This window comes from Canis lupus, chromosome 26 (assembly GCF_003254725.2).
Source record: "Canis lupus dingo isolate Sandy chromosome 26, ASM325472v2, whole genome shotgun sequence".
Lineage (NCBI taxonomy): Eukaryota > Metazoa > Chordata > Mammalia > Carnivora > Canidae > Canis > Canis lupus.
In genome coordinates this window covers 33514746-33540122 of record NC_064268.1, presented here as the reverse complement: position 1 = coordinate 33540122, position 25377 = coordinate 33514746, and the positions used below count along the sequence as shown (strand labels likewise).

The following is a 25377-nucleotide window of genomic DNA, read 5'->3' as shown; positions in this document are numbered from 1 at the left end:
ACTTTGGGAGCTATAGCTGGTTGTCTGCATATCATTCTTTATTTTTTGTTGCCATTTCATTTGATTTGTCTATATTTTATCAACAAACCTTTAAAAATGTAAAAACGAAACAAAACATTCTCTGTTTACCAGCCAGCCAAACAGGTTGCTTTGCCCACAGGCTATGGTTCTTCACCCTATGCTGCACTCCACCCATTCCTCATTAAAAAATAAATAAATAAATAAATAAATAAATAAATAAATAAATAAATTTCAATAATGGCGATATGTCAAGTAAATTATTGTTTCCATTACCACCCGTTTTCAGAAATAAGTTCACATATTAATAAAATAGAGGCATGGTGGCAAAAATCGAGAGAAGGCAAAAGACATTCTAAATCAAGGAACAATTGCCAGCACTTGCGCTGCCCCAGTCCCTATTCTTCACTCCTCAAGGAACATGTGTGCAAGGAGGGGCATCCTTTACGCCATTCCCATGCATGTGTTTGTTAACCATTTTGTAACACGTACTTGAACTTTCTTTGGGGTGTCCTCACTGACAACAGGTAAATGGATCATTCGATTCCAAACTTGTTTATGATTAAGACTTGTTTTCTTACAGTCGGGCATAAACTTACAGCTGCTGACTAGAGATCTGAACTATTTCTACAAATGTAAAAGATACTAAGCGCCCCATCGTTAATGAGCCATGTTAGAAACAAGTGGAGGTGGATGCGGAGAAAAGGGAACCCTCTTACACTGTTGGTGGGAATGTGAACTGGTGCAGCCACTCTGGAAAACTGTGTGGAGGTTCCTCAAACAGTTAAAAATATACCTGCCCTACGACCCAGCAATTGCACTGTTGGGGATTTACCCCAAAGATACAAATGCAATGAAACGCCGGGACACCTGCACCCCGATGTTTATAGCAGCAATGGCCACGATAGCCAAACTGTGGAAGGAGCCTCGGTGTCCAACGAAAGATGAATGGATAAAGAAGATGTGGTTTATGTATACAATGGAATATTACTCAGCTATTAGAAATGACAAATACCCACCATTTGCTTCAACGTGGATGGAACTGGAGGGTATTATGCTGAGTGAAGTAACTCAGTCGGAGAAGGACAAACATTATATGTTCTCATTCATTTGGGGAATATAAATAATAGTGAAAGGGAATATAAGGGAAGGGGGAAGAAATGTGTGGGAAATATCAGAAAGGGAGACAGAACGTAAAGACTGCTAACTCTGGGAAACAAACTAGGGGTGGTAGAAGGGGAGGAGGGCGGGGGGTGGGGGTGAATGGGTGACGGGCACTGGGGGTTATTCTGTATGTTAGTAAATTGAACACCAATAAAAAATAAATTAAAAAAAAAAAAAGAAACAAGTGGAGGAGTGACGTGAGCCAAGGGCCAGAGCCCCTTGTCTTCAAAGCCAGACCCTGCAGACCTGCATCTCCACGTAACCTCTGAACTCTTTGCTTCCCATGTGCTTTCATTCTAAGTACAGAAGTTCATCTCTGCATTATCCTATGGCTGGTTTGAATAAGGAGTCTCCCGGGGAAGAAATTAAATGGTTTCATGTCTCCCAGGGCTGCCATCGAGCTGCTGTGTCGCTTGCTGCCATTTTCGTCCTACAGCCAACTTCCTCAGCTGTGTCTGGGTCTGTAAGTCAACAACTGCCATTTAGTAAGATGCTCTAAGTCTTACTAATATGACATCTTCCTTTTAATTTTAAAACCAACTTCATTTCTAGGCACTTCCAGTGAGTGTGATTTTTCTCATTCATATTCATCTTTCTTACTCTTGTTTCTCCTCTGATGCTGAGATAAGAGAGGCTACGGAGGGAAAATCACACTTCTTAGAGGGACTGACCATGGGGAGGTTGCGTAAGGCTCAGTCAGGCAGCAGCAGACCTCACGGTTACAGGGATGGACTGGATCTCAAGCGGCCATCCTAGGGACTGGTCGTGGCTGTGACATTCTGAGGTAACTCGTGCATCATGCTCGGTTGGTGGCCTTTGGTTGTACATCTTGTTGAGTGTACATGTGTCTCTTTCCCACATGCTACAGTCCTTCATTTTTACCTACACTTAGGAACCCCACCTCTGAGATCTAGGGCCCTGGGTGGGATCCATCTTACCTACAATGCAGGCAGCAGTCCATGCTTCCTTGCCAACTGCCCATTCCACCATGACACCTCTTTCCAGTGTCCTCCTCACAGAGTAGTTGCACTGACTCAAGTCCCAGCGTCCAGCCACTTAAAGAACCAGGTAATAATGTCCCCTTCTTCCTCTTGGATTTTCTTCTCTCAGTCTAAGACTAAGAGAAACACCAGACCAGCAACGACCAGAGCACCAAAAAAATGCCCTCTCCCCTATTTCTTTTTTAATTTTTTAAAAAATTTTATTTATTTATGATAGTCACACACACACACAGAGAGAGAGGCAGAGACACAGGCAGAGGGAGAAGCAGGCTCCATGCACTGGGAGCCCATGTGGGATTCGATTCCAGGTCTCCAGGATCGCGCCCTGGGCCAAAGGCAGGCACTAAACCACTGCGCCACCCAGGGATCCCTCTCCCCTATTTCTAAGGTAAAAGTCTCCAAAACCATATGGGGTCTCTCCTTCCTGTTTTATTGGATGGTATTCTACTAAGAACCAGGAATTCTTCCTCATTTGTAAAATTACAATGATAATAGCTCCCATTGCTTTGGGTTTTTATGAGAATCAAATGGGGAAATGCATGCTGAAGTTTTTTACTTATTTATTTTATTTATATGAAAGTTAGTAGGTGCATATATATTTATATACTTTAATGCTTTAAGTCAATATTTTGAAAACATTGGCAGTTCATCTCTAGGGAAAGTAAAACATCCCTGTTCCACTCACATCATCCTTTGCCAAGTAACCTGTGGAGCTATTTGCCTACAAGAAGATTATACATTCTTGACCTATTAACTCAAGAGTAGCCGATTTGAATTGCTCTGGCCAATGGAAAAAAAAATATGGTAGTTATTACATGCCTGACTCGTGGGTAACAACGAAGAACTGGGTTTTGTTTTGTTCTGTTGTGTTTCCCGCAGCAAACATTGCCCCCAGGAGATCCCTTGTCCTAGCCAGAGGCCACTTCATCAGCTGGATTATGGAGTGAAGACTGAGCACACTGCAGTCTCTGATGACTTCTGATGGCACTGACTGTGGGATTTGGCAACTTGAACCAAGCTATCCAAACTGATCTCAGCTTGACACTTAAAAGTATAATGTGCCCAATAAACACCCAAAAAATAAATAGCGTGGTTTCAAGAGACTGGAAGCTGGTGAGGAAACCTCCTGGAAGTGTTCAGTATGGGAATCGTGGTTGGCAGTGAAAACTCACTTAACAAAATGGTTGCCTGCAATAGCCTGGAAGGCAAGTGATGAACCAAAGAACTCACAGCTCTTGACATCAGAGTAGCCAGGGAGTTAGTGTGTGCCTCCCCCGGGGCGGATTACGCATCCTTGAGGTGAGGAGCTCAGGAGCAGCCTGCCTGGGTTTGGTGGAGGAACCGCAGGAAGTAGGGTCAGGTGTCACTTCTGGAAGAAGCAGTAAGATCCATATTGTGGTTTACTGTGCCTGTCTTTTCACTCTGTCAGAAGAACAACACTGATCCGCACAGAGGCTGCCCCTTCAGTGTGACACGGGTGAAATGATAGAGGATTGAGTGGGATCTGATCCATGGTAGATATACAGTCAGAGTGAGAAATCACCCTTCTCAGTCACAGATTGTTGGCATTCCAAGTCGGGCTGTGTGCAGAACATAACCTAGCTATCTGTAGAGGCGGGTGCCCCATTAAGCGCCATACACATGTTATCTATTATTATTTTTATACGAGCACCAGGGGAAAGGTGATAGGATGAAGGGATTTCAAAATGGGGGGGGGGGTCCCTGGATGACTCAGTGGTTTAGCGCCTGCCTTCAGCCCAGGGGATGGTCCTAGAGTCCGGGGATCGAGTCCCACATTGGGCTCCCTGCATGGAGCCTGCCTCTCTCTCTTCCTGTGTCTCAGCCTCTCTCTTTCTTTCTCTGTCTTACATGAATAAATAAATAAAATCTTCAAAATGGTGTGGGGGGGTAGAGATGGAGGAGGCTGATGAAGTTAATACATTCTACTTAAGTCTTTGAAGAGACTGGCTTCACATCCAGTGGTGTGAAGGGTTAACAAGTAGCTATGAGTGTAGTGAAAGGTGCTGATTTGGTGCATCTGCTTATTTCTGTAGCAGAAATGTTCCCAGCATGGTTGATTTCAGAGTAACGATGAACATGATGGCACAGAGTGGGGACAGCTGGGCACAGGGGTCCCCGTGATCCCATGATCCCAGTGCACATTGGGGCACACACTTCTACTAGGTTTCACTGGCAAGTGGGGGTGATACACAGTCATGCTTTGGAGAAAGGTCTGACCAACTCTGGAAGAAAAAAAAAAAAAGATGCCACCTCATGCCAACCCTGCTCAGCACAGGAAGTTTGGGAAAGCAGAGCTCTGGGTCACATCCTGCTCCACTGAATGCCATGGATGCAGGAGCCACGCAAGACAGCCTTAATAACCCGAGGAAAATCACAGCCTCCACAGCAGCTCCGAGACAAGAATGAAAGGAAAATGCTTTGAAGGGGCAGGGGAAGAGGAGAAATAAGGATTGTTTTCAGAGAAGAAACCACTTTGATCTCAGTCAAAACAGATCATTCTGAAGCCAGGCTGCTGTTACCTTGGAAAATATATTTCCCCACAAATCCTGTCTTTCTAAATTGAGCAGTGAGTCAGCAGTGGGCAGTGAGGCATGTGAAAGGGATGAGGACAGAGCCAGAGGTATCTCTGATGCGTTCTGTTATTAGAAGTCTCTGGGAGAGTAATTTGGTGGAAGCTTTTCAGCTTTTAGGTCACTAGTTTAAATTCAATCTCAGTTGATCATGAGCAGAAGTGAATGGCTGGCGGTTTATGAAAAAAGCCTTGATGATGACATCCTCATTCCTTCCCATAGAGACTGCCACTGCAATTGGCACCCTTTCTTCTGCTCCTACCAAAAGCAGAAAGGGTGAATAGAAATGTCATTTCACGTATTTGCTCAGCTTTTGCAGTAGAGAAATTTGAGATATGAAAAAGCCCAACTTTTTTTTCATCTTTAACTCACAGGTAGAGTTATTCTCCTATAATATGGTTCATGGACCTTCCTGAAATGAGACCTAGGGCCATCTTGTACGTAAGACCATGTTACCTCATAGAAAGTTAAATCTATGTGTACCTTTAACCTAGTTTCTAATGCTAAGTTCTTCTAAAACTGTGGAACAATAACAGCCCAAATATATGACATTGGATACAGTCAAGATACAGAACACTACCATCATCACGAGGATCCATTATAATGCCCTTTTCAGCCATACCTAATTCCTTCCTGCCCCTATTAACTCCCTCCACTAGGGGCAGCTAATCTGTCTTCATGTCTTTAATGTCATTAAAAAATGCTATGTAAATATGGAATCATTTATGTAACCTTTTGAGGTTGACTTTTAAAAAAAGAAAATAAAATCCCGAAACCAAAGTGCAGGTCCTGAGGAGGAATATACAATGGCATATTCTGAGGAGATATTTAAATGTGAAACATGTACAGTTTTGTAGGCTGAATCTCACTAATCTAGGATTTATTTACTTTTTCTTCTTGTTTAAACAAATCCATATTTTATATATATATATATATTTTTTCATTATTCCATTAAATGTACTTGTCTTCATATTTGGTTTTCAGAGACTCTGGGTTTCCTTTATTTTGTCCATTAAAATACTCCACATTTCCTTGTTGCTAATATGTCTACCTTTACATAATTTCGTTCCCCACATGTTTTAACGGTAAATGAACAACAGAAACAAAGTCTATAGCTATATGGGAAAAGCCACAAAATGGATAGTAGAGCAGAGCACAGAGGAGTATCAGGTCATGTAAGACAAAGCTCCGGGCAACCTCGGGGACTAGGAGGGATTTAAGGGAATGAGGCTAGTTTTGAAAATGATGAAAATTGAGTCAACTGATCTAGGCCTCATTCACTTTTCAGGAGGTTCACTTTCCACATCTGGAAAATAAGGCTGATGTGTCTCATTACATTTACATCCTTTCCAATTCAAACACTCGGTGCAATCTCCACTTGTAATGTACCTCATCAGGCTTTCAGGAAGAGGGTGTCTGCCTCCAAACGAGAGGTGATCAAGATGTAACTATGCTCGTGTCACCTCATTTGGTGGTAAAGATCGATTGTGGCATTTCTCTGGAGTCTCACATCAACATCTCTCCTAACCGTCAAGGCGAGCTTCCAGAACTCTCGTCTGGAGGCTCAGGCTCAGCCATTCCCGTGTAACAACGCCGACAGAAGGGGAGTTCCCTGTCCTCTAGACATCCACAGGTCAAGTGATGTATCGTGTGACGATGTTTACAGCAAGGGGCAGTTACCGACACCACACGTAGGCTGATTTGTAGATTCAGTTGAAGATACAGCCTTTTCTGGCCAAATGTGCTTTATCCACGAATATGTAAACAGTGAAAACCAAGCAACCATCCTGCAAGTAACTCACATGCCCATGAAACTGGAGCTGCAAACAGAAATATCAGCTAGACCTCCTCCCTTCACCTAAGCGAATAAAGGAGGCCCAGCAATTACAAGATTCGCCCACAGCCTCAGAATGGAGTTGTCTGCCTCAGAATTAGGATGCCTACCGTCAGTCCGTGAACCCATAGCTATTTTCTCTATACAGCACTGCAGCAAAAGTAAATCCTGCTGGGCAAAGGAATCCGAGACAGAAAATAATAGTCAGCTGCAGACTCTTTGGGTGCAAAGCATAAAATATTCAAGTGCGTATTTCGAATCCTTTCATTTGCTCTTGTAATGATTGCAGCTAATCCCCGCCAGATAATGTTAGTCCTTCCGTTGTGGCAATCAATAGAATAGATTAGCTGAGGAAACCCTCCATCCATATTACCCCATTTTCCATTCCAAATGGAAATTTCCTTCACTAGGGTGCAAGCAGATGTGCGAACCCCCCCCAACATGTCCCCATGCACAAATACAGACCCATCAGCCTTCAAGGCTGTCCCCCTAGAGCTGCAGGTATATAGTAAGAAGCATACCTGTAGATTTAATAAAACAGCACCAATCCTCATGGCTTCGCTGATTTCAAGGCTGTACATCAACTGTGGGAAGCGAGGAGGGCTTTGATTATTGGGAGGAAGCACTTCAATGTACACGGTGCAGATGGAGTGCCTGCAGAGAAAGACGACAAAACAGGCCGGGTAAAAATCTTCATCACCTTTAATGACAGACTGCAGTCCGCATTCTGTCGTTGGGCTTCCAGTGGAGGACATTTTGAATTTTTAGAGAAAACTATAAAATAATTGAAAATGAAAGGATGGCAAAATAAAAGCTACCACCAAGACATCATGTTTCTATGAAATTATCTTAGTAAAAAGAGAAATGCCTCAGGGTACCGATTTTTCCTACTTAGGTTAATAGGGCAAATTAAAAAGGAATAGCTGTACAAATACAGCTAATAAATTAACAGGAGCCTTGACTCCTGACTTTACTTTTTAATGTCTTTCTAATAGCAAAAAGCATTCTATAAATATCCGGTAATATGAGCTGTCCTTGGGGCTCTCTTCCTATTAAACCAGCAGAGGGAGTATTGATTAAAATAACACACAAAACAAAGTACGGGCTGTGTTTTATTAATTTTCTTGCTGACATCAATGGGTTCCCGTAAATGCACGTCAAGAGTCAGGCCCATAAAGTAATCATTGTATAAAATAGTTGCAAACAAAACTAAAGGTGTTTTTAAGTCTTGTTTGACAAATATACTATGAAAAGCTAGAAATTAGATTTACTTAAGCCTTACATTGGCAGGGAATTCTTTTTTTTTTTTTTTTTTGAAGGAAAAGAGGTGCTTCTGTAACTATAAAGACAAAAATACTAGCACTAACATAATCAACTTTTTTGGTATCTCTGAACTCTGAAATTCCTTTGTTCCACAAAAGCTAAAGAAGTAAGACATTCAAGGTTTATGGAGAAGCGACACTGGCTAAAATTATCGTAATGAGAAAGATGGAAGAAGATGCCACCACTACCGTTTGACTACGGAGTCAGCCTTCCGTCTTAGAGAACACACAGCCACTGCCTGTGCTGTATGCTTTGAACTTATTTTAACAAAATCACCCCTGTTTACTAAAAAGCACATTTGTTGTCATTTTTATTTGGGGTCTAGAATTTTCTTTTTTTCTTTTTTTTTTTAAAGATTTTATTTATTCATGTAAGACACGGAGAAGCAGAGACATAGTCAGAGGGAGAAGCAGGATCCCTGTGGGGAGCCTGACACAGGACTCGATTCCAGGGCCCTGGGATCATGACCTGAGCCGAAGGCAGATGTTCCACCCTAGTGCCCCTAGAATTTTCTTACAGTAGCCCAAAGTTCTCTTGGGGAACCTGGGTGGCTCAGTGGATTAAGCATCCAACTCTTGATTATGTCTCAGATCATGGTCTCAGGATCCTGAGGTCGAGCCCGAGTTAGGCTTTGCCTGAACATAGAGCCCATTTCAGATTCTCTCCTTCTCCCTCTGCCCCTCCTCACCAGCTCACCTGCTCACTCTGTCTGTCTGTCTCTCTCTCTCTAAAAGAGATCAAGGTTCTTTTTATTAATTGCTTCCATTAAAATGCCTAAGTCCAAATTCTTCCTGGACATGCCCTCAGTAGATAAGATACCTACAGAATATAAGCACCTCAAAAAAGCCGCAGTGACTTAAAAATCATCCTTAATATTTATCACAATGTTGTTCCAAAATAATCTCATTTTAAGTTAAAGTCTTTACTTTTTAATCCTTTAGAATCAGCCAATGTATCTGTATTTATTCTGGCCTCTGGATTTATCACTGTACTGTTAAAATTAATCGATAAAATCAATCAAATTGTAATCGTTTTTCTTTTCAAAGAAAAAAATATATATTACAACTGAGACTTGAAGAGTAAGATGTTTACGGTAGGTTAAAATGGTTGATGAAGTGTTACTTATATACTTGTAGGTATTAATCTCAGGATTATATGCAAAAAAAACATGGTGTGAAGAAAAATATCCACGTTACCGAATTTAATGTGCATTCCAGAGCCCCACTGTCCTCTTGTGGGAATGCAGGAGCTTCTGTTTGAAGTGGATCTGTTATATCCCAGCCAACGACCTCGCTTCAACAGTGTCCTCGAGATACATACTCGCCCTGATACTACCCTCATGACCCTGACTTCTTTTAACACCCGTTATTCATCAAGTCATTTAAACATTTTATAAATCTGTTCCTTTTTCTGGCCAGCACATTGTCTGTGCACAATAAACCTTACAGTGTCTACCCTCTGCCATATTGGTAATGACCCTGGCTGAGTGATGTTGTTCAACACAGGCCTGTAACCACACATTCCCAAGTTAGAATGTGGATGCTACCACTGTGTGATCCCGGACAAATTATTTCAGTTTTACCACTGCCATCTAAACAATGAAGATGATACTAACATCCAGGTTAGCCTAAGGGTTAGATAAGATTACATATATGTGTGCGTGCGCACGTGTACGTATGTGTATTGTGTAATATATGCCTATGTATGCATCTATAAAAACATTTATCCATTTTTTTTAAGATTTTATTTATTTATTCATGGGAGACACAGAGAGAGACAGAGAAGCAGAGACACAGGCAGAGGGAGAAGCAGGCTCCATGCAGGGAGCCTGACGCGGGACTCGATCCCCGGTCCCCAGGATCAGGCCCTGGGCGGAAGGCGGCGGTAAACTGCTGAGCCACCCAGGCTGTCCAACATTTATCCATTATTATTGATAACTTCAACATAAGGAGTCTTATTTTTTTCTGTGGAATGGGGGTAAATAAGCTTACGTATACCTTATTAATTTTCCTTATAATATTTTAAACATTTTAATTGCATCTTTTCACTTTTCTAGGCTAAATACATATGGGCATGATACCCCGGTCGCCCCCCCACCCCAAGTGGGGTGTGTTAGTGTCCAGGTTAGGACATATTAGGTCAGAATCTTCTACTGTGGGACAGAAGAGTCTACATTTGCTCTGGATGGACAATATCCTGACACGCACTTGGGTTTGAAGACCACTGACCCCGGAAGCTCTTGGCAACAAAACATGTGGACTCACCTGCTTTTTAAGTGAGCAGCCTGGGGGGGTCCTCTGTAAATCAACCTAATGCTCACCTCTGTGACCCTGGGGGTAAGAGATTCCCTCACTGATGAACATTTTTCTTTGACCTAGAACACACTTCACCTCCATACTCAAACTTCTCTTTCAAAAAGTTAGGCCTTTCTTGCTTTTGACATTTTTTACCGTTTCTGCCTACTGGTCTGGAGGACTTTCTGATGTCTTCACCAGAACATGAGCCTCCTCCCACTCATGAAAGTCTGGTTCACACTAAGCTGATTGTACTCTGTGTGCTTCCGCATTCTTCCCCCTTTGGCTGTTTTCCCACAAGAGGACTAAGCTACTTACACCCCCGGTACCGCACAAAAGACCTCTACACCCAAAGAGCCTGGTGTGTCTGCTGCAGAGGAGACAACTTTAAAATGCAAGACAAAAAAAAAAAAAAAAAAGCAAGACAAACAGAGACCCTCTACCCCTAGGCAGAGGACACACAGAACTTCCCGTGGTCCGACACCAGCTTCTCCTTCCCGCAACCTTATATCCTCCTTTCCTCTGCTCCTTTCCACAGAAATTCAAATGCTGAAGTTGCTAATTACACGTGTTTGTGGCCCCCCACCCCCACCTTGATCTTGGAGTTGTTTGAGAAAGAACATGTTTCAAGATCTAGCATTTTTCATCTTCAACTTCCTGGCACTTCCTACAATGGGTTGAAATAAGGACCTGCCTTCTTGAGGCTGACTGCCTTATAAAAAAAAGCATAAGAGACTCTTAACTCTGGGAAATAAAAAGGGGGTAGTGGAAGGGAGTTGGGTGGGGTGGAAGGGGTGCCTGGGTGATGGGCACCGAGGGGGGCACTTGATGGGATGAGCACTGGGTGTTATACTATATGTTGGCAAATCGAACTCCAATAAACAATATACAAAAAATAAAATAAAAAAATAAAATGAGATCTCCTTTTTCTCCCTGAAGTCAGCATGGTGTCAGAGTAAGCTTTTCTGAAGCTAAATACCAATAGTATTCACAATAAAATGATACCATTAGGGTTGTAATAAATACTAGTAATTCAACAGCATCAGTTAAGCACATAATAAAACAGGACAGTCACTAGATAAATAATATCATTTTATGTGAACATTTTGTATTAACATTTTATAGCTAGTCTTAAATGTAAAAAATAATCGAAGTTATATAATACAAATTTTATTTTGTAATATAGCTGGTGTGATGTAGATAAATCTCTATTTCTAAAAAAAAAATGAAAATCATAAAGCTTTCTCTTTCTCATTTGGTAATGAAGGTCAAAGTAGAACACAAGGGTTGATGTGTTTTCTCGTGTAATCTTATGATTTTAGAAGACCCAAGAAACCATCTAATTTGACTCATTTTACAAAAGAGGATTAAAAAATCAGAAAGATTAAGTGACTGAATCAAGGTTAAAAAGTTAATTAGGAACTGCAGATAAGCCAAAAGGCCAGGCTTCTAAATTTAAGATCAGCCCACGCTTCCTCCCCCCCATTCTATAGTAACACATTTGGGAAGCAAATTGGAGATTTTTGACTTATCTGATGCGTGTGTGTTTCTGTGTGTGAGTAGAAGACATTCTGGTACAAAACTTCTTAATGAAGGATGTTATCTCATAAGAAATCACAAATTATTTCAAATCAATCATGGGCTTACAGTATGATACCACAATTAATTTTGATTTTACCATGAATGAGACTTCTTGGATATTTTTTTTTTTGTAAGACCAAAATAGAATTTGAATAAAGAAGAGGTTGGCAAGACAGAGTTATGAGGCTTTAACCTTGCAGAAGTATCTCCAAAGATATAAAGTCCGTTCATTTTGATATGGCGATAGCACTCAGGGGTAATGAGATGATGTTCCAGAGTATTGACCGTACAATCCGTGTTGTAATATTCTTTTGATGTGTCCACCTATGCTACTGGTATTCATTTGTTTCAACTGCGCCTTCCTTTTCCTTTGTCTCCCATCAACACTGTGCTAGAAAGACTATATTTACAGTCCAATGTTCCCAGGTTCTATTTTCCTATTTTTGCCTATAGGTATCTATAGGAGGAAAGATTTCACATTTAAAAATTCTCGGGAAATTACAGGGACAGAGTTTTAAGATGCAAAGATGTATTTAGGCTTAAAGGCAAGAGGACAATCCACACAGGGGAAACCGCATGTGCAAATTCACAGGGCAATAAACAGGAAAACTCTAAGTTTTGTAGCACTAAAAAGAAGGGTGAAAACAGGGAAATGGTAGGAGTTGAGACCTGAGAGGTAGCCAAGAGTCCAGGTCAGGCAGGGACTCATGCACTATACTTACTGACCTAAGCCTCATCTTGACGATAGTGGGGACTGGTTGAGAGACTTCGAACTGGTTAGTGATAGGCTCAAATGTGCCAAGTAACGCATGTTCTCACGACACACCATTCTTCATCAAGTGTCTCAGTCTTTCCTTTTATCACTCCCTCTTTTTGGATATCCCACTATCATCCCTGCAAAGTTAACCTTTATGGTAATCACCTACTACGGCATGTGGAGTCTTACCTTTTCCTCACCTCCATGTGAATACTCTGAGGGCACAGATCTCAGCCTACCAGTCTTATATTTCCAGGGCTTCCCCAAGAGGCTAAAAATTGTGAGAACTCAGTAAATTTTTATGAAAAGGAGTACTTCCATTTTCTTTTATTAATGTTAAATATATCATATTAAGTTTTTTAAAATAATAAAATCAGTGATTAGCATAATTTTATTGGAGAATGGACTACTTAACCTTGTATTGGTTACATAGAACCTTGGATTCCATGAAAAAAATATTGGGAATCAAAAAATGTATGCCATGCTATGCACCAATTATTTTATCATACTTATATTATGAGATATTTGGGGACAGGGCTGTCCTTCATTCTCCGTCTTTATAAATAAGTAATAGTTGTACTTTGTTCATATTAAAATAATAAATATTAATTTGATTTAATTCAATTCAATAAGTATAAGAAGACTTACATTCACCAGTTGACTGGACTAAATACTGACTGAGAATGCAGTTACTTAAAAAAAAAAAAAAATCTTTTTTTTTTTTTTCGTGATGACCATTTTAATCACAAAGTGTTAAAAAAATCTTTTGGTTTCTATCTGTCCTCTTATACTCATGAGAGACTACAACAAAACAGAACAGTGATTACAGACTCTCTCTCCGTTGACTCTCTAGCAATTTTACTTAATCAGAATAACAAATATATAAACAGTTAATTCATAAAGGCTTTATTTTGTGATTTTAACTTATGAATTAAAATTTCCAATCTGAACAAAAGAATAAAATGGAAAATTTCCATTGCTTTTTGTGTTATGATGTAAGTAGGTTCACACACCACTGTTGCTGGCTGGGTCAATTTGTAAAATATATCATGGTCTGCACTTCCATGCTGATAATTTTCAAACAGCCTCTTCCTTTTAAAGGGAATAGTGAAAGCAAAACAGCACGACTCTTCGGTTCATTCATCAAGTCAATGTGAAGGCTTAATTTTCCTCCAGAAAATAGCAAATGTCACTGTCCTACGGGGAACGTGACGTTATCCCAGCAGGGAGAAAGGATGTATCCAGATTGTCCTCTCTGTAGGTCCCACTTGATATTTGACCAAACATTATAAGGTGATCTTTCAGTGCCCAAACCATTGTCTATAAGGAAGACAATGAAGCCAGGTCAACTAAATACTTAGTGTCACTGCAAAGACCTGTGATTCAGATTCTGAAGATGGTATTTTGTTTGCTGGAGTGGAATGTGATTTTACTTAAGTGAAATCCTCGTGCAGCGCTGATTACTGTAAGCAGCAGCTTATCCAGAAAAATCAGTGATAGGACTTGCAAATAGGAACTGAGTAAGAAGGAGATTATAAAATCTCACTCATTATATCATAAAATAGTTAAAAAGTCATCAATCATAACATACAAGTATATATAGATTACTGGATCCAAAAAGCATAGGGCTATCCTCAATGAAAATAAAAAGTCATAAACTGCTGGCTATTAAGGGACTTTAATAAGAGTTTAAATTGTAAAAACAAATTTTAATTCTTAAAATTACCATTATTAGTACTGATATTAAGCAATTGTAGGTTTTTGTTTTGTTTTGTTTTGTTTGTTTGTTTGTTTGTTTTTACTCTAGAATAGTCATGACAAAATGTCATGGCTATAGGACAAGTGGATGATAAAATCTTAGAATCCAATAGTCCTAGTCCAGATGAAGGTTCTACAACTTGTTTACAGGGTGGATGGGAGTGTGCAAGGGCCATTACCCAAGTCAATTAATCTCTTTCAGCCTCAGATTTCTAGTCTGCAAAAATAGAGTAATGCAAAAGTCACAGTGTTGTCAGATTAGAAATTATGTATAGAGGGAAGCCCGGGTGGCTCAGTGGTTTAGCACCGCCGTCAGCTCAGGGTGTGATCCGGGAGACCCGGGATGAAGTCCCATCTCGGGCTCCCTGCATGGAGCCTGCTTCTCCCTCTGCCTGTGTCTCTGCCTCTCCCTCTCCCTCTCTCTCTCTCTCTCTGTGTCTCTCATGAATAAATAATTTTTTTTAAAAGAAATTACATATAGAGAGTAGCCTGCATGATGTCTATGCATCCTCATTAAATAGTATCAACCATCTTTAACTCCCCTTCAGAATAACCCATTATGAATAAGGCTATTCTTTAAATCCATTCAAACTTTGACTCTAGGCCAATGTATAAAAGTATTCCACATTTCTTCTCCAGGAACGGCCCTTAACTATTTTCTGATGTGCAACCATATACATTGATTTGATTCTGGGTTATATGAACAATTGCCAAATCTGGCTAAATGTGTCCAAAATTCAGCTCACCTCCTTCACCCAAATGGCACACACCAACTTGATATCACGACCTTGTCACGTTATTTTTTTTTCTGATGATTCCATCACTCCACTTTCCAACATGCCTGGATCAAGCAATTAGTCCCTGGATTTTTCCAGTGGGGGATTCCTACATCACTTCCCTGCCTCCAGCTTTGGTTCCTCAAATCCATCTCCCAAAAGGACACCAGAGGGATTTCCTATAAACCAAACTCATCTAACTCACTGTAAAGTCCTTCACGAATACCGTCTACAGACTGGATAATAAGTCCAAACTTCTTAAAGTAACAAATTAAATTTTCCATGAAATGACCCTTTACCTTTCTGCCCCTGCTAGAATGAGTTTACGCACTGGTAACACTGACTAGGCTGGTAATTACCCGTAATGACCAAGCTCTTTCAGACTTCTCAGGCTGTGCAAATAATGTGACATATTTTTTTTTTTTAGCTGGTCAACCTTTACTCATTCTCTGGAACTCATCTGCTTGGGAGGCCTTCTAAGTACTCCCTCATTATAACAAGTGCCCTCCTCAATGCCCCAGAAAGCAGAGAAATTGGCTCAATCACACATCTACCATGCTGAACTGAATTTAATTATTTATAGTCCTACTTTAAACCCTTTACTGCAATTTTTTTTTTTTTTGGCCTGCACATGATGATACTGTGTTTATCTTTGTATTTCCATGTCACAGTAAGTGGTGGTTGTGTAATAAAGGTTTGGTTGGACTGAATAGAAACTTTTATTATCATAGGCATCTTTTTTCTAAAGATTTTATTTATTTATTCATGAGAGAGAGAGAGAGAGAGGCAGAGACACAGACAGAGGGAGAACTTGACGTGAGACTTGATCCCAGGACCCCGGGGTCACACCCTGGGCCAAAGGCAGGCGCTAAACTGCTGAGCCACCCAGGGATCCCTAGGCTTCTTTTTTTTAAACTTATTAGTGACAACATTAGACGGGATTCTTGTGTATTACGAAAGAAGGCAGAACAATTTCAAATCTGCCTTCTTGTTTCAGGGGCTCTTTAGAGTTATTTGAGTTTTATATTACAGTGTCTCATTTCTTGATTCATTTGTTTAAAAAACAGAAAAAAAAAGACATTCTTATGAACTTAGGAAAACAACAAAAACATGATATTTTTTTAAGAACCTAGGGCATTCCAGGAATTGTTGAGCTTCTGCAGACACAAGAGACAACTGGACCACAACTATTCTTGCCCTTGTGAACCAAAATTCCAGTGGGGAAGACTCAAGGCAGACAATAAACATCATACCCTAAATAATAGCTCATGGTGGTAAGTGCAGTGCCATAGAAGGATGGAAAGCCTGTTGCAGCTGCAAAAACTCTGTCTGAAAAGACTTCACAAAGTGATAGTTGGGTTGGGGCCAGAAGGACAGGAATCCATGGACAAATGGAAAGAGAAGTGATCCGGGCTGAGAAGGCAAGGTCAAGGTTGAAGGTCGAAGGTAGCTGCCAGCCTCAGGGATGAGAGGACGTAGTGTGAGGGCTGGAGTGGAGTAAGAGAAGCAGGGTGCAGCAGGAGATGATGTTACTAGGAAGAGGTGACACTAGGGAGTGTCCTGTGACTGGTGGCAGCAGGTGAACTGTGCTGGGCTCCACTGGCCTTTTCAGTGATTATATCTTTATTTATTTTTTTTAAGATTGTATTTATTTGAGAGAGAGAGAAACAGGGAGAGAGAGACAGAGATAGTGACTGAGACAGTACAAGCAGGGAGGAGAGGGAGAAGCCGACTCCCCACTGAGCAGGGAGCCCGCTGCAGGACTCAGTCTCAGCACCCTGGGATCATGACCAGAACTAAAGGCAATGCCCAACCGATGGGGCCATCCAGTTGCCCCATGAGTTTGTCTTTCACATCAAGTCATATGTGAAACCCCAGGAGCAAAAAGTAAGGGTGTTTCCTATGTTACCAAAATTTCTCAGGCCCCTGTACAGAGAAGGGACTGGAGGACAGAAGTTTTTAAGAAGAGGTTTCAACAGCTGGGACCACAGAGAAGCGTGGCGTGAATTGGGATGTCAGTAACAAGAGAAGGGAATCATTGGTTTCTGTATGTGCTTTTAGGTCAGAGCTTAGATGCGTTGATCGATTGTACTTGGAGTTTGAGAGAAAGGGAGGCACTGAGAGTGGCTCCAGGGCTGTCTGGCCAGAGGAGCTGTGGGACTGGCCATAAGACACCGAGTGGCACAGGTGCCGCTGAAGTGAATGTAGGGCCGTCAGGAACCAAATCCCTCTGGAGGGACCTGCTGGTCTGTAAGGACAGTGGGAGATGAGTTTATAGGTTAGGTTAGAAGAGGAGATAATGGGAAAGGGGCCCACCATCTGTACAAGGGGAAGAAAGGAGGAAATATAGACAGCATGAGGATCAACAGGAGAACATGAGGGAGGAGGAGGGACAGTCCACTGATATCCCTGGGGAGCAGGAAGTCCTCCAACCATGTCTCCACAACCTAAGGTAAGAGAGAGGTGGAGTGTGGTGTGGGTGTAGGAGAGTGCACTCTAGGCGATGGCTAAACAGGGAATGACCCCCTCCCCCTCTCCCCGGTTGGGTTACAGTCCTCCTGTCAAATTGCCTGGCCCTGGTGTAGTTTTGAGACATGGCTCTATAAGGTTGATCTCTTTAAAATTTCTTACTCTTTGGGATCAGTTTTGATAAGCTGTATTTTCTAGAAAAATTATCCATTTCACTCATGTTTTCAGATTTTGCATATATTAAGTTGAAACTTTCAAAGTTTGCATATATTAAGGCCAAGTTGTCTGTTACGATTCTTTTCATTTCCTCTGTTTCTGTAGTATTTCCTTCTGAGAATTTATTGTTGTACTTTCTGCCTTTTTATTTATTTTTTATTATTATTTTTTTAAAGTAATTCTTTTTTTTTAAGATTTTATTTATTCATGATAGACATAGAGAGAGGCAGGTTCCATGCAGGGAGCCCAACGTGGGACTCGATCCCGGGACTCCAGGATCACGCCCTGGGCCAAAGGCAGGTGCTGAACCGCTGAGCCACCTGGGGATCCCACTTTCTGCCTTTTTAAAGAAAAGATGTATTTATTTATCTTAGAGAGAGAGGGCAGGGAGGGGCAGAGGGAGAGGGAAAGAGAATCTCAAGCAGAGCCCAACATGGGGCTCAATCTTATGACCTGAAACCAAGAGCCAGATGCTGAACCAACTGAGCTACCCAGGTGCCGCCTCCTTTTTTTAATTAAATAAAGTGGTTTATGCTTTTAATTTTTATCTATTTTTTCAAAGAACAAAATTTGGATTTATTTATTGATTTTAGAGATGTTTAGTACTCATTCATACTTGTTATTACAATTGTTAATTCTTTCTTGCATTGTTTTGTCGTTTTTATTTCTTTTACGAGGTGTCAGAAAATCTGCATGGCATCTTCATAAAAATCTCTCAAAAAGAGAAGAACAGGCTAATTTCACAAAATAAAGGAGCAAACATAATCTAGCAGTTTAATTCAAGAATAAAACATCACAGCCTAGTGGCATTCACACCAAAAATGCAAAATAGATTGATTTAGGAACCGATCAAGATCAAGATCAATCATCATATGATTAGCTCAAGAAGGAAAGTCATTACTGTCTTCATAATGTGATGGATACTGTTGTCTTATTTTAAAATGCCAATAAAATTGGAATAAACACTTTCTTACCATAATTTTAAAAATTCTTTTAAAAAACATAAATCGATATAATAGGGAAATCTGGGAGACATTCCCACTTGAGTTAAAAACAAGGTAAGCAGGACACCTGGGTGGCTCAGGCAGTTAAGTGGCTGACTCTTGCTGTCAGCTTAGGTCATGATCTCAGGGTCAGGGGATGGAGCCCCGTTTCAGGCTCCATGCTCAGCAGTGAATCTGCTTGAGATTGTCCTTCTCTCTCTGCTCCTCTCCCAATACATGTGCTCTCCCTCTTTCTCTGAAATAAATAAATACATACGTACAAAAGAATCTTAAAAAAAAAAAGACAAGTGTTTTTATTGAAATAATTAGCCAATGAAATTAAAGGAAAGAAAATGGAAAGAAAGATAACAAAATTTTCACTATTTATAAAATATAATCCCGGATAACACTGAAGAATTGAGGGGAAAACTAAAAAGATAATAAAATAATTAAAGAAGAAAGTGGGTTGAGATTAATAATAATAGCTTTCATAGATAAAATAACAACCGGACAAAAGAATAAAGAGAAAAGAGTCTATGGACAATAACAACAAAAGTCACAAAAACAGACCAACAAGGAAATGCACAGGACTCGTATAAAGGAATGTTTTAAAAAATAAAAACTCTTGCAGGACACATAAGAAAGAATGGGCAAAAAAGAAACAGAAAGTTCTCACATAGAGTCAATATCAAAAGCATATAATTTAACCCTAAGTAATTAATTTATGAATTTAATGTGTTCCTAATAAAATATGGTTAAAAAGACCCCACTGTGCTAGCTTACATATAATCCAAAAAATGAACTGAAAGAGTAACCAGGACACTTTAAGGGAAAAGAGCATTGAGGTAGGTTAGCATCACCATATTATGAAGACAGTTTAAAACATTAACAACTAAATGTGAGACAACAGCTCATGAAAAGCTGGGTGAGTTAATGGGATAGAAGGGAAAGTCTCAAATCAAACTCAAAGAAACGAGAAAATGTATGATATAATTCACGTAACATCTCAAATCAATGAGAAAAGGATGAACTATCTAGCAGATTGTGTGGGAAAAATGGCAGAGCAGCCTAAAAAAAAAGTATTGCTGATGGATGATACCTCCTCCTGTAACCTAGGATAAATCCTAAATACAACAAAGATCTAAACCTACAGCATGGATCTATAAAATCACTCATAGCAAATATAAAATACCTGTGGCCTGGGCTTGATGTATCAATAGAAAGACGGGCAGAGATTAGGAACCAGGCTTTATAGGAAAAGTAACAGAATCAGCTCATAGGCGAACTGGTCAAACTTACTCTTAGGCAAATGGATAAAAAATAGATGTTATTTTTTTTACTTATCAGATTGGCAAAAATAATCCACGATTGATATGGCACACAGCTGGGGAGAGTGTAGGATCACCCACTGTCAGGCTTGACAGTTGGAAGAGGAAATTGTTAGGAGCCCCACGGAAGACCATTTGGCAGGTACCAATGCGACCTACAGTCGCGTTTGCCCTCTGCTAAGTGAGCCTTTACTGGGGCCATACATTTGCACATATTCAAAATGATGCTTGTTCAGTGTTATTTATTTCTTGTCAGTTAAACTGCAGTTAAAAGTCCATGGATAGTGTTTTTTTGTTTTTTGTTTTTTGTTTTTTGTTTTTTGCACTAGTCCACCCATTTGAAAGAATACTATGTAGCTGGTAAAACCTAAAACCGTTTTGAAGGCATCATTCGGTATCACACTGAAGGAAACACCAGGGTGTGTTGTGAGCCGGGAGACAAACCCAGCAGGTGCCGCGTGAAGGACTATTCATTCCTACTTTCTTTAAATGCATACTGAAAATCTGGAAAGAAGCAAGAAATTAATAAAAAAATAAATAAAGATATCTCAGGTAGGGCCCGAAATAAATGCAGTTGTAATAGTGGGGAGAGTCCTTTGCTTTTTACTTCTGCACACCATGTACGTATATGTATATACGGGATACGGGATACATATAGATAGAGTTTATAGGTTAATGATCAATTCTATTCATAAATCCTATAGATAGAATATATATTTGTGTGTATGTATATATATATGTGTATATGCTTTGTATAGAGGAGATATATATAGATCCACATACTCATGTATATCTATCACCTATCATCTATCAATCATCTATCATCTATCAATCTATCATCTATTATGTATCATCTATATAGCTATCATCAATCAATCTATCTATCTATCTAATCTATCTATTTATGTATATATTTAAGTAATTAAATACATTTTACTCGCGGGACATTGCGAGGTGGCTTCGGACCCTAGACCTTTCCTGCGGCCGCTGTGGAGAGTGTAGGATCACCCACTGTCAGGCTTGACAGTTGGAAGAGGAAATTGTTAGGAGCCCCACGGAAGACCATTTGGCAGGTACCACTGTGACCTACAGTCGCGTTTGCCCTCCTCTACACCTCCAGCTGCCCTGGGACAGCCCTGCATCCCGCACATCTGTGCAAGCGTCTCACCTGTTTTGCGGGGTAAGCTGCTCCTTATTGTCCTTTCCCTACAACTTCTCGCCGTAAGAACGGAGGGTCCCCGGGACCCGGCCCCTCTCATTTTCTGCTCTAATCTCAATTACAGGATGCGCGGGATCAGAGGACCCGGCTGCCCTTCCTCAGGGGCAGGGTGCAGATTATGGGAGGGGGGAAAGAAGGGGGTAGGCGAGGGGGACCCCTGGGGGAGGTGCAGGAGAGCCCCAGGGGGTGTGCGGGGGAGCCCCGGGGTAGGTGCGGGGGAGCCCCAGGGGTGTGCGGGGGAGCCCCGGGGTAGGTGCGGGGGAGCCCCACGGGGGTGTGTGTGGGATCCCCGGGGGGAGGTGCGGGGATCCCCATGGGGGGAGGTGCAGGGGAGCCCCAGGAGGTGTGCAGGGGAGCCTGAGGGGGGAGGTGCAGGGGAGCCCCACTGGGTGTGTGCTGGGGAGCCCCGGGGGGGAGGTGCAGGGGAGCCCCATGGGAGGTGTGCAGGGGAGCCCGGGGGGGGAGGTGCAGGGGAGCCTCACGGGGGTTGTGCGGGAAGCCCTGGGGGGAGGTGTGGGGGAGCCCCGGGGGGAGGTGCGGGGGAGCCCCATAGGGGGTGTGCGGGGGAGCCTCGGGGGTGTGTGTGCGGGGTATCCCCGGGGGTGCCGGGGCCCTGGGGTGTGCAGGGGAGCCCCGGGGGGAGGTATGGGGTATCCCCGGGGGGTGCCGGGGCCCTGGGGTGTGCAGGGGAGCCCCGGGGGGAGGTATGGGGTATCCCCGGGGGGTGCCGGGGCCCTGGGGTGTGCAGGGGAGCCCCGGGGGGAGGTATGGGGTATCCCCGGGGGGTGCCGGGGCCCTGGGGTGTGCAGGGGAGCCCCGGGGGGAGGTATGGGGGAGCCCCGGGGGGTGCCGGGGCCCCGAGGGGTGCAGGGGAGCCCCGGGCGGGGGGCTGCAGGTGCGTTACCTCCTCTCGGCGGGAGGCGCGTTATCCGCGGCCTGGACGGTGAGCGCGTAGGTGCGGCCGACGGTGAGCGCCCGCCCCGGGGCCACGGTGACGAGCCCGCTGGTGCGGTTGATGGCGAAGTCGCCCTGGGCGCCCACCAGGATGTCGTACGTGATCTCCCCGTTGGGCCCCTCGTCCGCGTCCACGGCCGTGAGCTGGAACAGAAGCCCCGCGCGTCAGTGTACCCGGGAGACCCAGAGGCCTCGGTTGCAGGTCGAGACCGACTCTGCCGCAGGCCTTAGGTAGAGCCTACACGTGCTGCGTGTTTGGAGACGCATCCGCGGTCCAGCCGAGTCCGCCCTCCTGACGGAAGGACAGCAGGAGGCATCTCTGGGCCCACCTGCTCCGGCCGATTCAGAAGCGATCCCAGCAGGAAGGGTCATCTCCCCCTCCCCCCCCCTTCTTATGAACGAGATAAAGGTTGGGTCCTGAAGACTGGCCTTATTTCAATGGACCACAGGGAAGAAGCGGAAAGCTCCGACAGCAAATCCAGTATCACTCTGGGAAAGTTAATTTTTTCCCTCCACCTTAGCCCCTGTTCTGGACACACAAGCACATATTACTGCCCAGAGGCCGAGGAAACCCAGTGGGTGAGGTTGGTCTTTCTTAGGGGCACCCTCCCTCCTGCTCTGGCTCTTTAGGTCCCTAATGTTCTCCTTCCCCCTCTCAGAGACCTGCCTCTTGCGCCCTGTCACCCTTCTCAGTCACACTTCTCTTTAGGAAGGTGGAAAAGGCCGAGGTATCCTTTTTCCAAAACCAAAGAAATGCACCTCCAGTTGTAGAATAACTTATTAAAAAATTAGACTGTCAAGCCCAAGAAAGTTTTTTTTCTTTTTTTCTTTTTTTTCTTTGTTTTTGAGAAAACGGAATAAATTTCAGATGCCCTGCAGCAACCCCACATGATCAGTGTTAAGGCTAATTTGCAGGTGTTCATAGTCATTTTGAAGCAGCTTTCGTTACGACTCTCTTTGGGTCATGATGTGTGAAAATGGAATGACCATTATTAATTCAATAAAGCTAAATAAAGTAAGAATTGTTTAATGTGTTAAATAAGGCTCCTTGACTTGCTGATAAATATAAATTTATGGGGGTGAGGGAGCAAAAAAATAAAAGATTCTAGTGGGAAATCTTATAATATGCATTTAACAGACATCCACAGAATTTTCTTTTTTCTTTTTCTTTTTTCTTTTAAGATTTTACTTATAAGAGAGAGATAGAGCAAAGCACAAGCAAGGGAAGGGGTAGGAGAGGGAGTAGCAGACTCCCAGTTGAGCAGGGAACCTAGGAGCCCCAGGGGAGGTCGATCTCCTGACCTGAGCAAAACCAAGAATCAGACCCTTAGTTGAATGAGCCACCCAGGTGCCCCCAAACATTCACAGAATTTTCTGTTTTCCTCATTCCAAAAGTGATGGATACGGAAGAAGAAAGGTGGCCTCATAAATTTTCACATAAGAAGAAAACAACTAATAAAGGATAATATATATTTTTTTCTGATAAATAAAATAATTTTTAGAAGATAATTTTAATAAGTAAATCTATAGAAAAAAACGTTTTCTTATTTATTGATATTTTCATGTGTATTTCTAACCCCTAATTTTTGCTTTTTTTTTTTTTTTTTGCTTTTATAAAGTAATCATTCTTTATCATTCACAGACCCCTTTGGGTGACCACTGGACACTCTGGTGTACCTTCTTAGATCAAAGGCAAGTGTGCACATACCTTGAAACTTGAATTCAATTTCAAGATCGCCATTTTAATTAATGGCCCATTCAGATGTTCATGCTCACCGTCCCTATAAGATGTATACAAAGTGCCTTACACACACCATCAGGTCTAGGGGGATAATCTGTGCATGTTCTGTTTCTATTTTTAGTATCAACTGCATTTAGAATGATAATGTGCATAGAAATAGTAGCTATGAAAATAATTGAGAGGAAAGAAGGGAATTTGAAAGATTGGCATTCAGTTAGTTCAGATTGGGTATTTGGGGGTGGACAGATGTGGTCGCCAGAAGGAAATGCATTTCTTAAAATGACTCTGGGACTTCCAGGAGGATGACAGACATGCTCCTAAAGGCAAAGGAGAAGGAAACTATTTGCAGAAACAGAACAGATGAATGATGTATATTTATGGAGAATGAGTCAAGCCAGACCAACTCAATTCTCTTTCGCATGTAGATAAAATTAGAAAATTAAGAGTGGGGGTAGCAGAGGAGATATCAATTTTGATTATAGTAAATCACTTAACATAATGTCTCAGGAAATCTTAATTAAAATTTAGCTCAAATTGGATTCAATATTAACATTCTTCCTGGGACTTAAATTGGTTAAAGGAATTTAATGATAAATGGCAATGCATCAAGTTAAGAAGTGTTGAGGAACATGCTTTGGGGATGTAGGTATTATGGCTGGCCTTATTTAACATTTTCATGAACGATATTGGAAGGGAGGATAAACTGGATAATATGAAATTGAGAAAGGCAACCCATTTGGGAGGTGCTATAAATACTGGAGAGTACTGCAAACCGCAGGTGAGTAAAATAGTCCGCAGACTGCAGAGCCAAGCCAACCACAGATGAGCTGATAGATTTGGGGAACACCACCTCACCAGCTCCACGGAAACCAAAGGCAGGTAGAAAGTTTAACGAGTAAATCAAAAATCGGTTCCACATTTAGGCAATTTTATTTTATTTTATTTTATTTATTTATTTATTTATTTATTTATTTATGCCTAGACAAATTTATTTATTTATTTATTTATTTATTTATTTATTTATTTATGATTACATATATTTATTTGCAAATCTGCCTGCTGTTACCTAGGGCATATGGTCACAGGAGGGAGCAGTGTCAGTTCAAGATCCCCATGGGCCACTTAGCCATACAGGATGGATGCCATGCCAGCAATATCATGGAGTGGTTTCCCTAAACTTTTTAACAGCTGGTAATTTTTTTTTTCTCCCATTCCCACACATTTCTTCTCCCCATGTAGGCGATTTTAACAGATTGACACTATTTTCCAATCCCATAATACTAAACCAGAACACAATAGGCTAAATATCAACATACCTGAGTCCCCAGTGTGCATACAAAACTATGGTGAAGAAATTATTGGTCATCCAA

The 25377-nt window shown here is 41.9% G+C and overlaps 1 protein-coding gene across 1 annotated transcript in view; it reads right to left on the bottom strand.

Annotated features, from left to right (window-relative positions):
* The window catches only part of PCDH15 (protocadherin related 15), a 906505-nt gene that overhangs the window by 283199 nt on the left and 597929 nt on the right, over window positions 1-25377 (bottom strand). Inside the window, 2 exon segments of the mRNA XM_035706656.2 lie at window positions 7130-7262; window positions 22217-22410. Coding sequence (XP_035562549.1) covers window positions 7130-7262; window positions 22217-22410 — 327 coding nt within the window.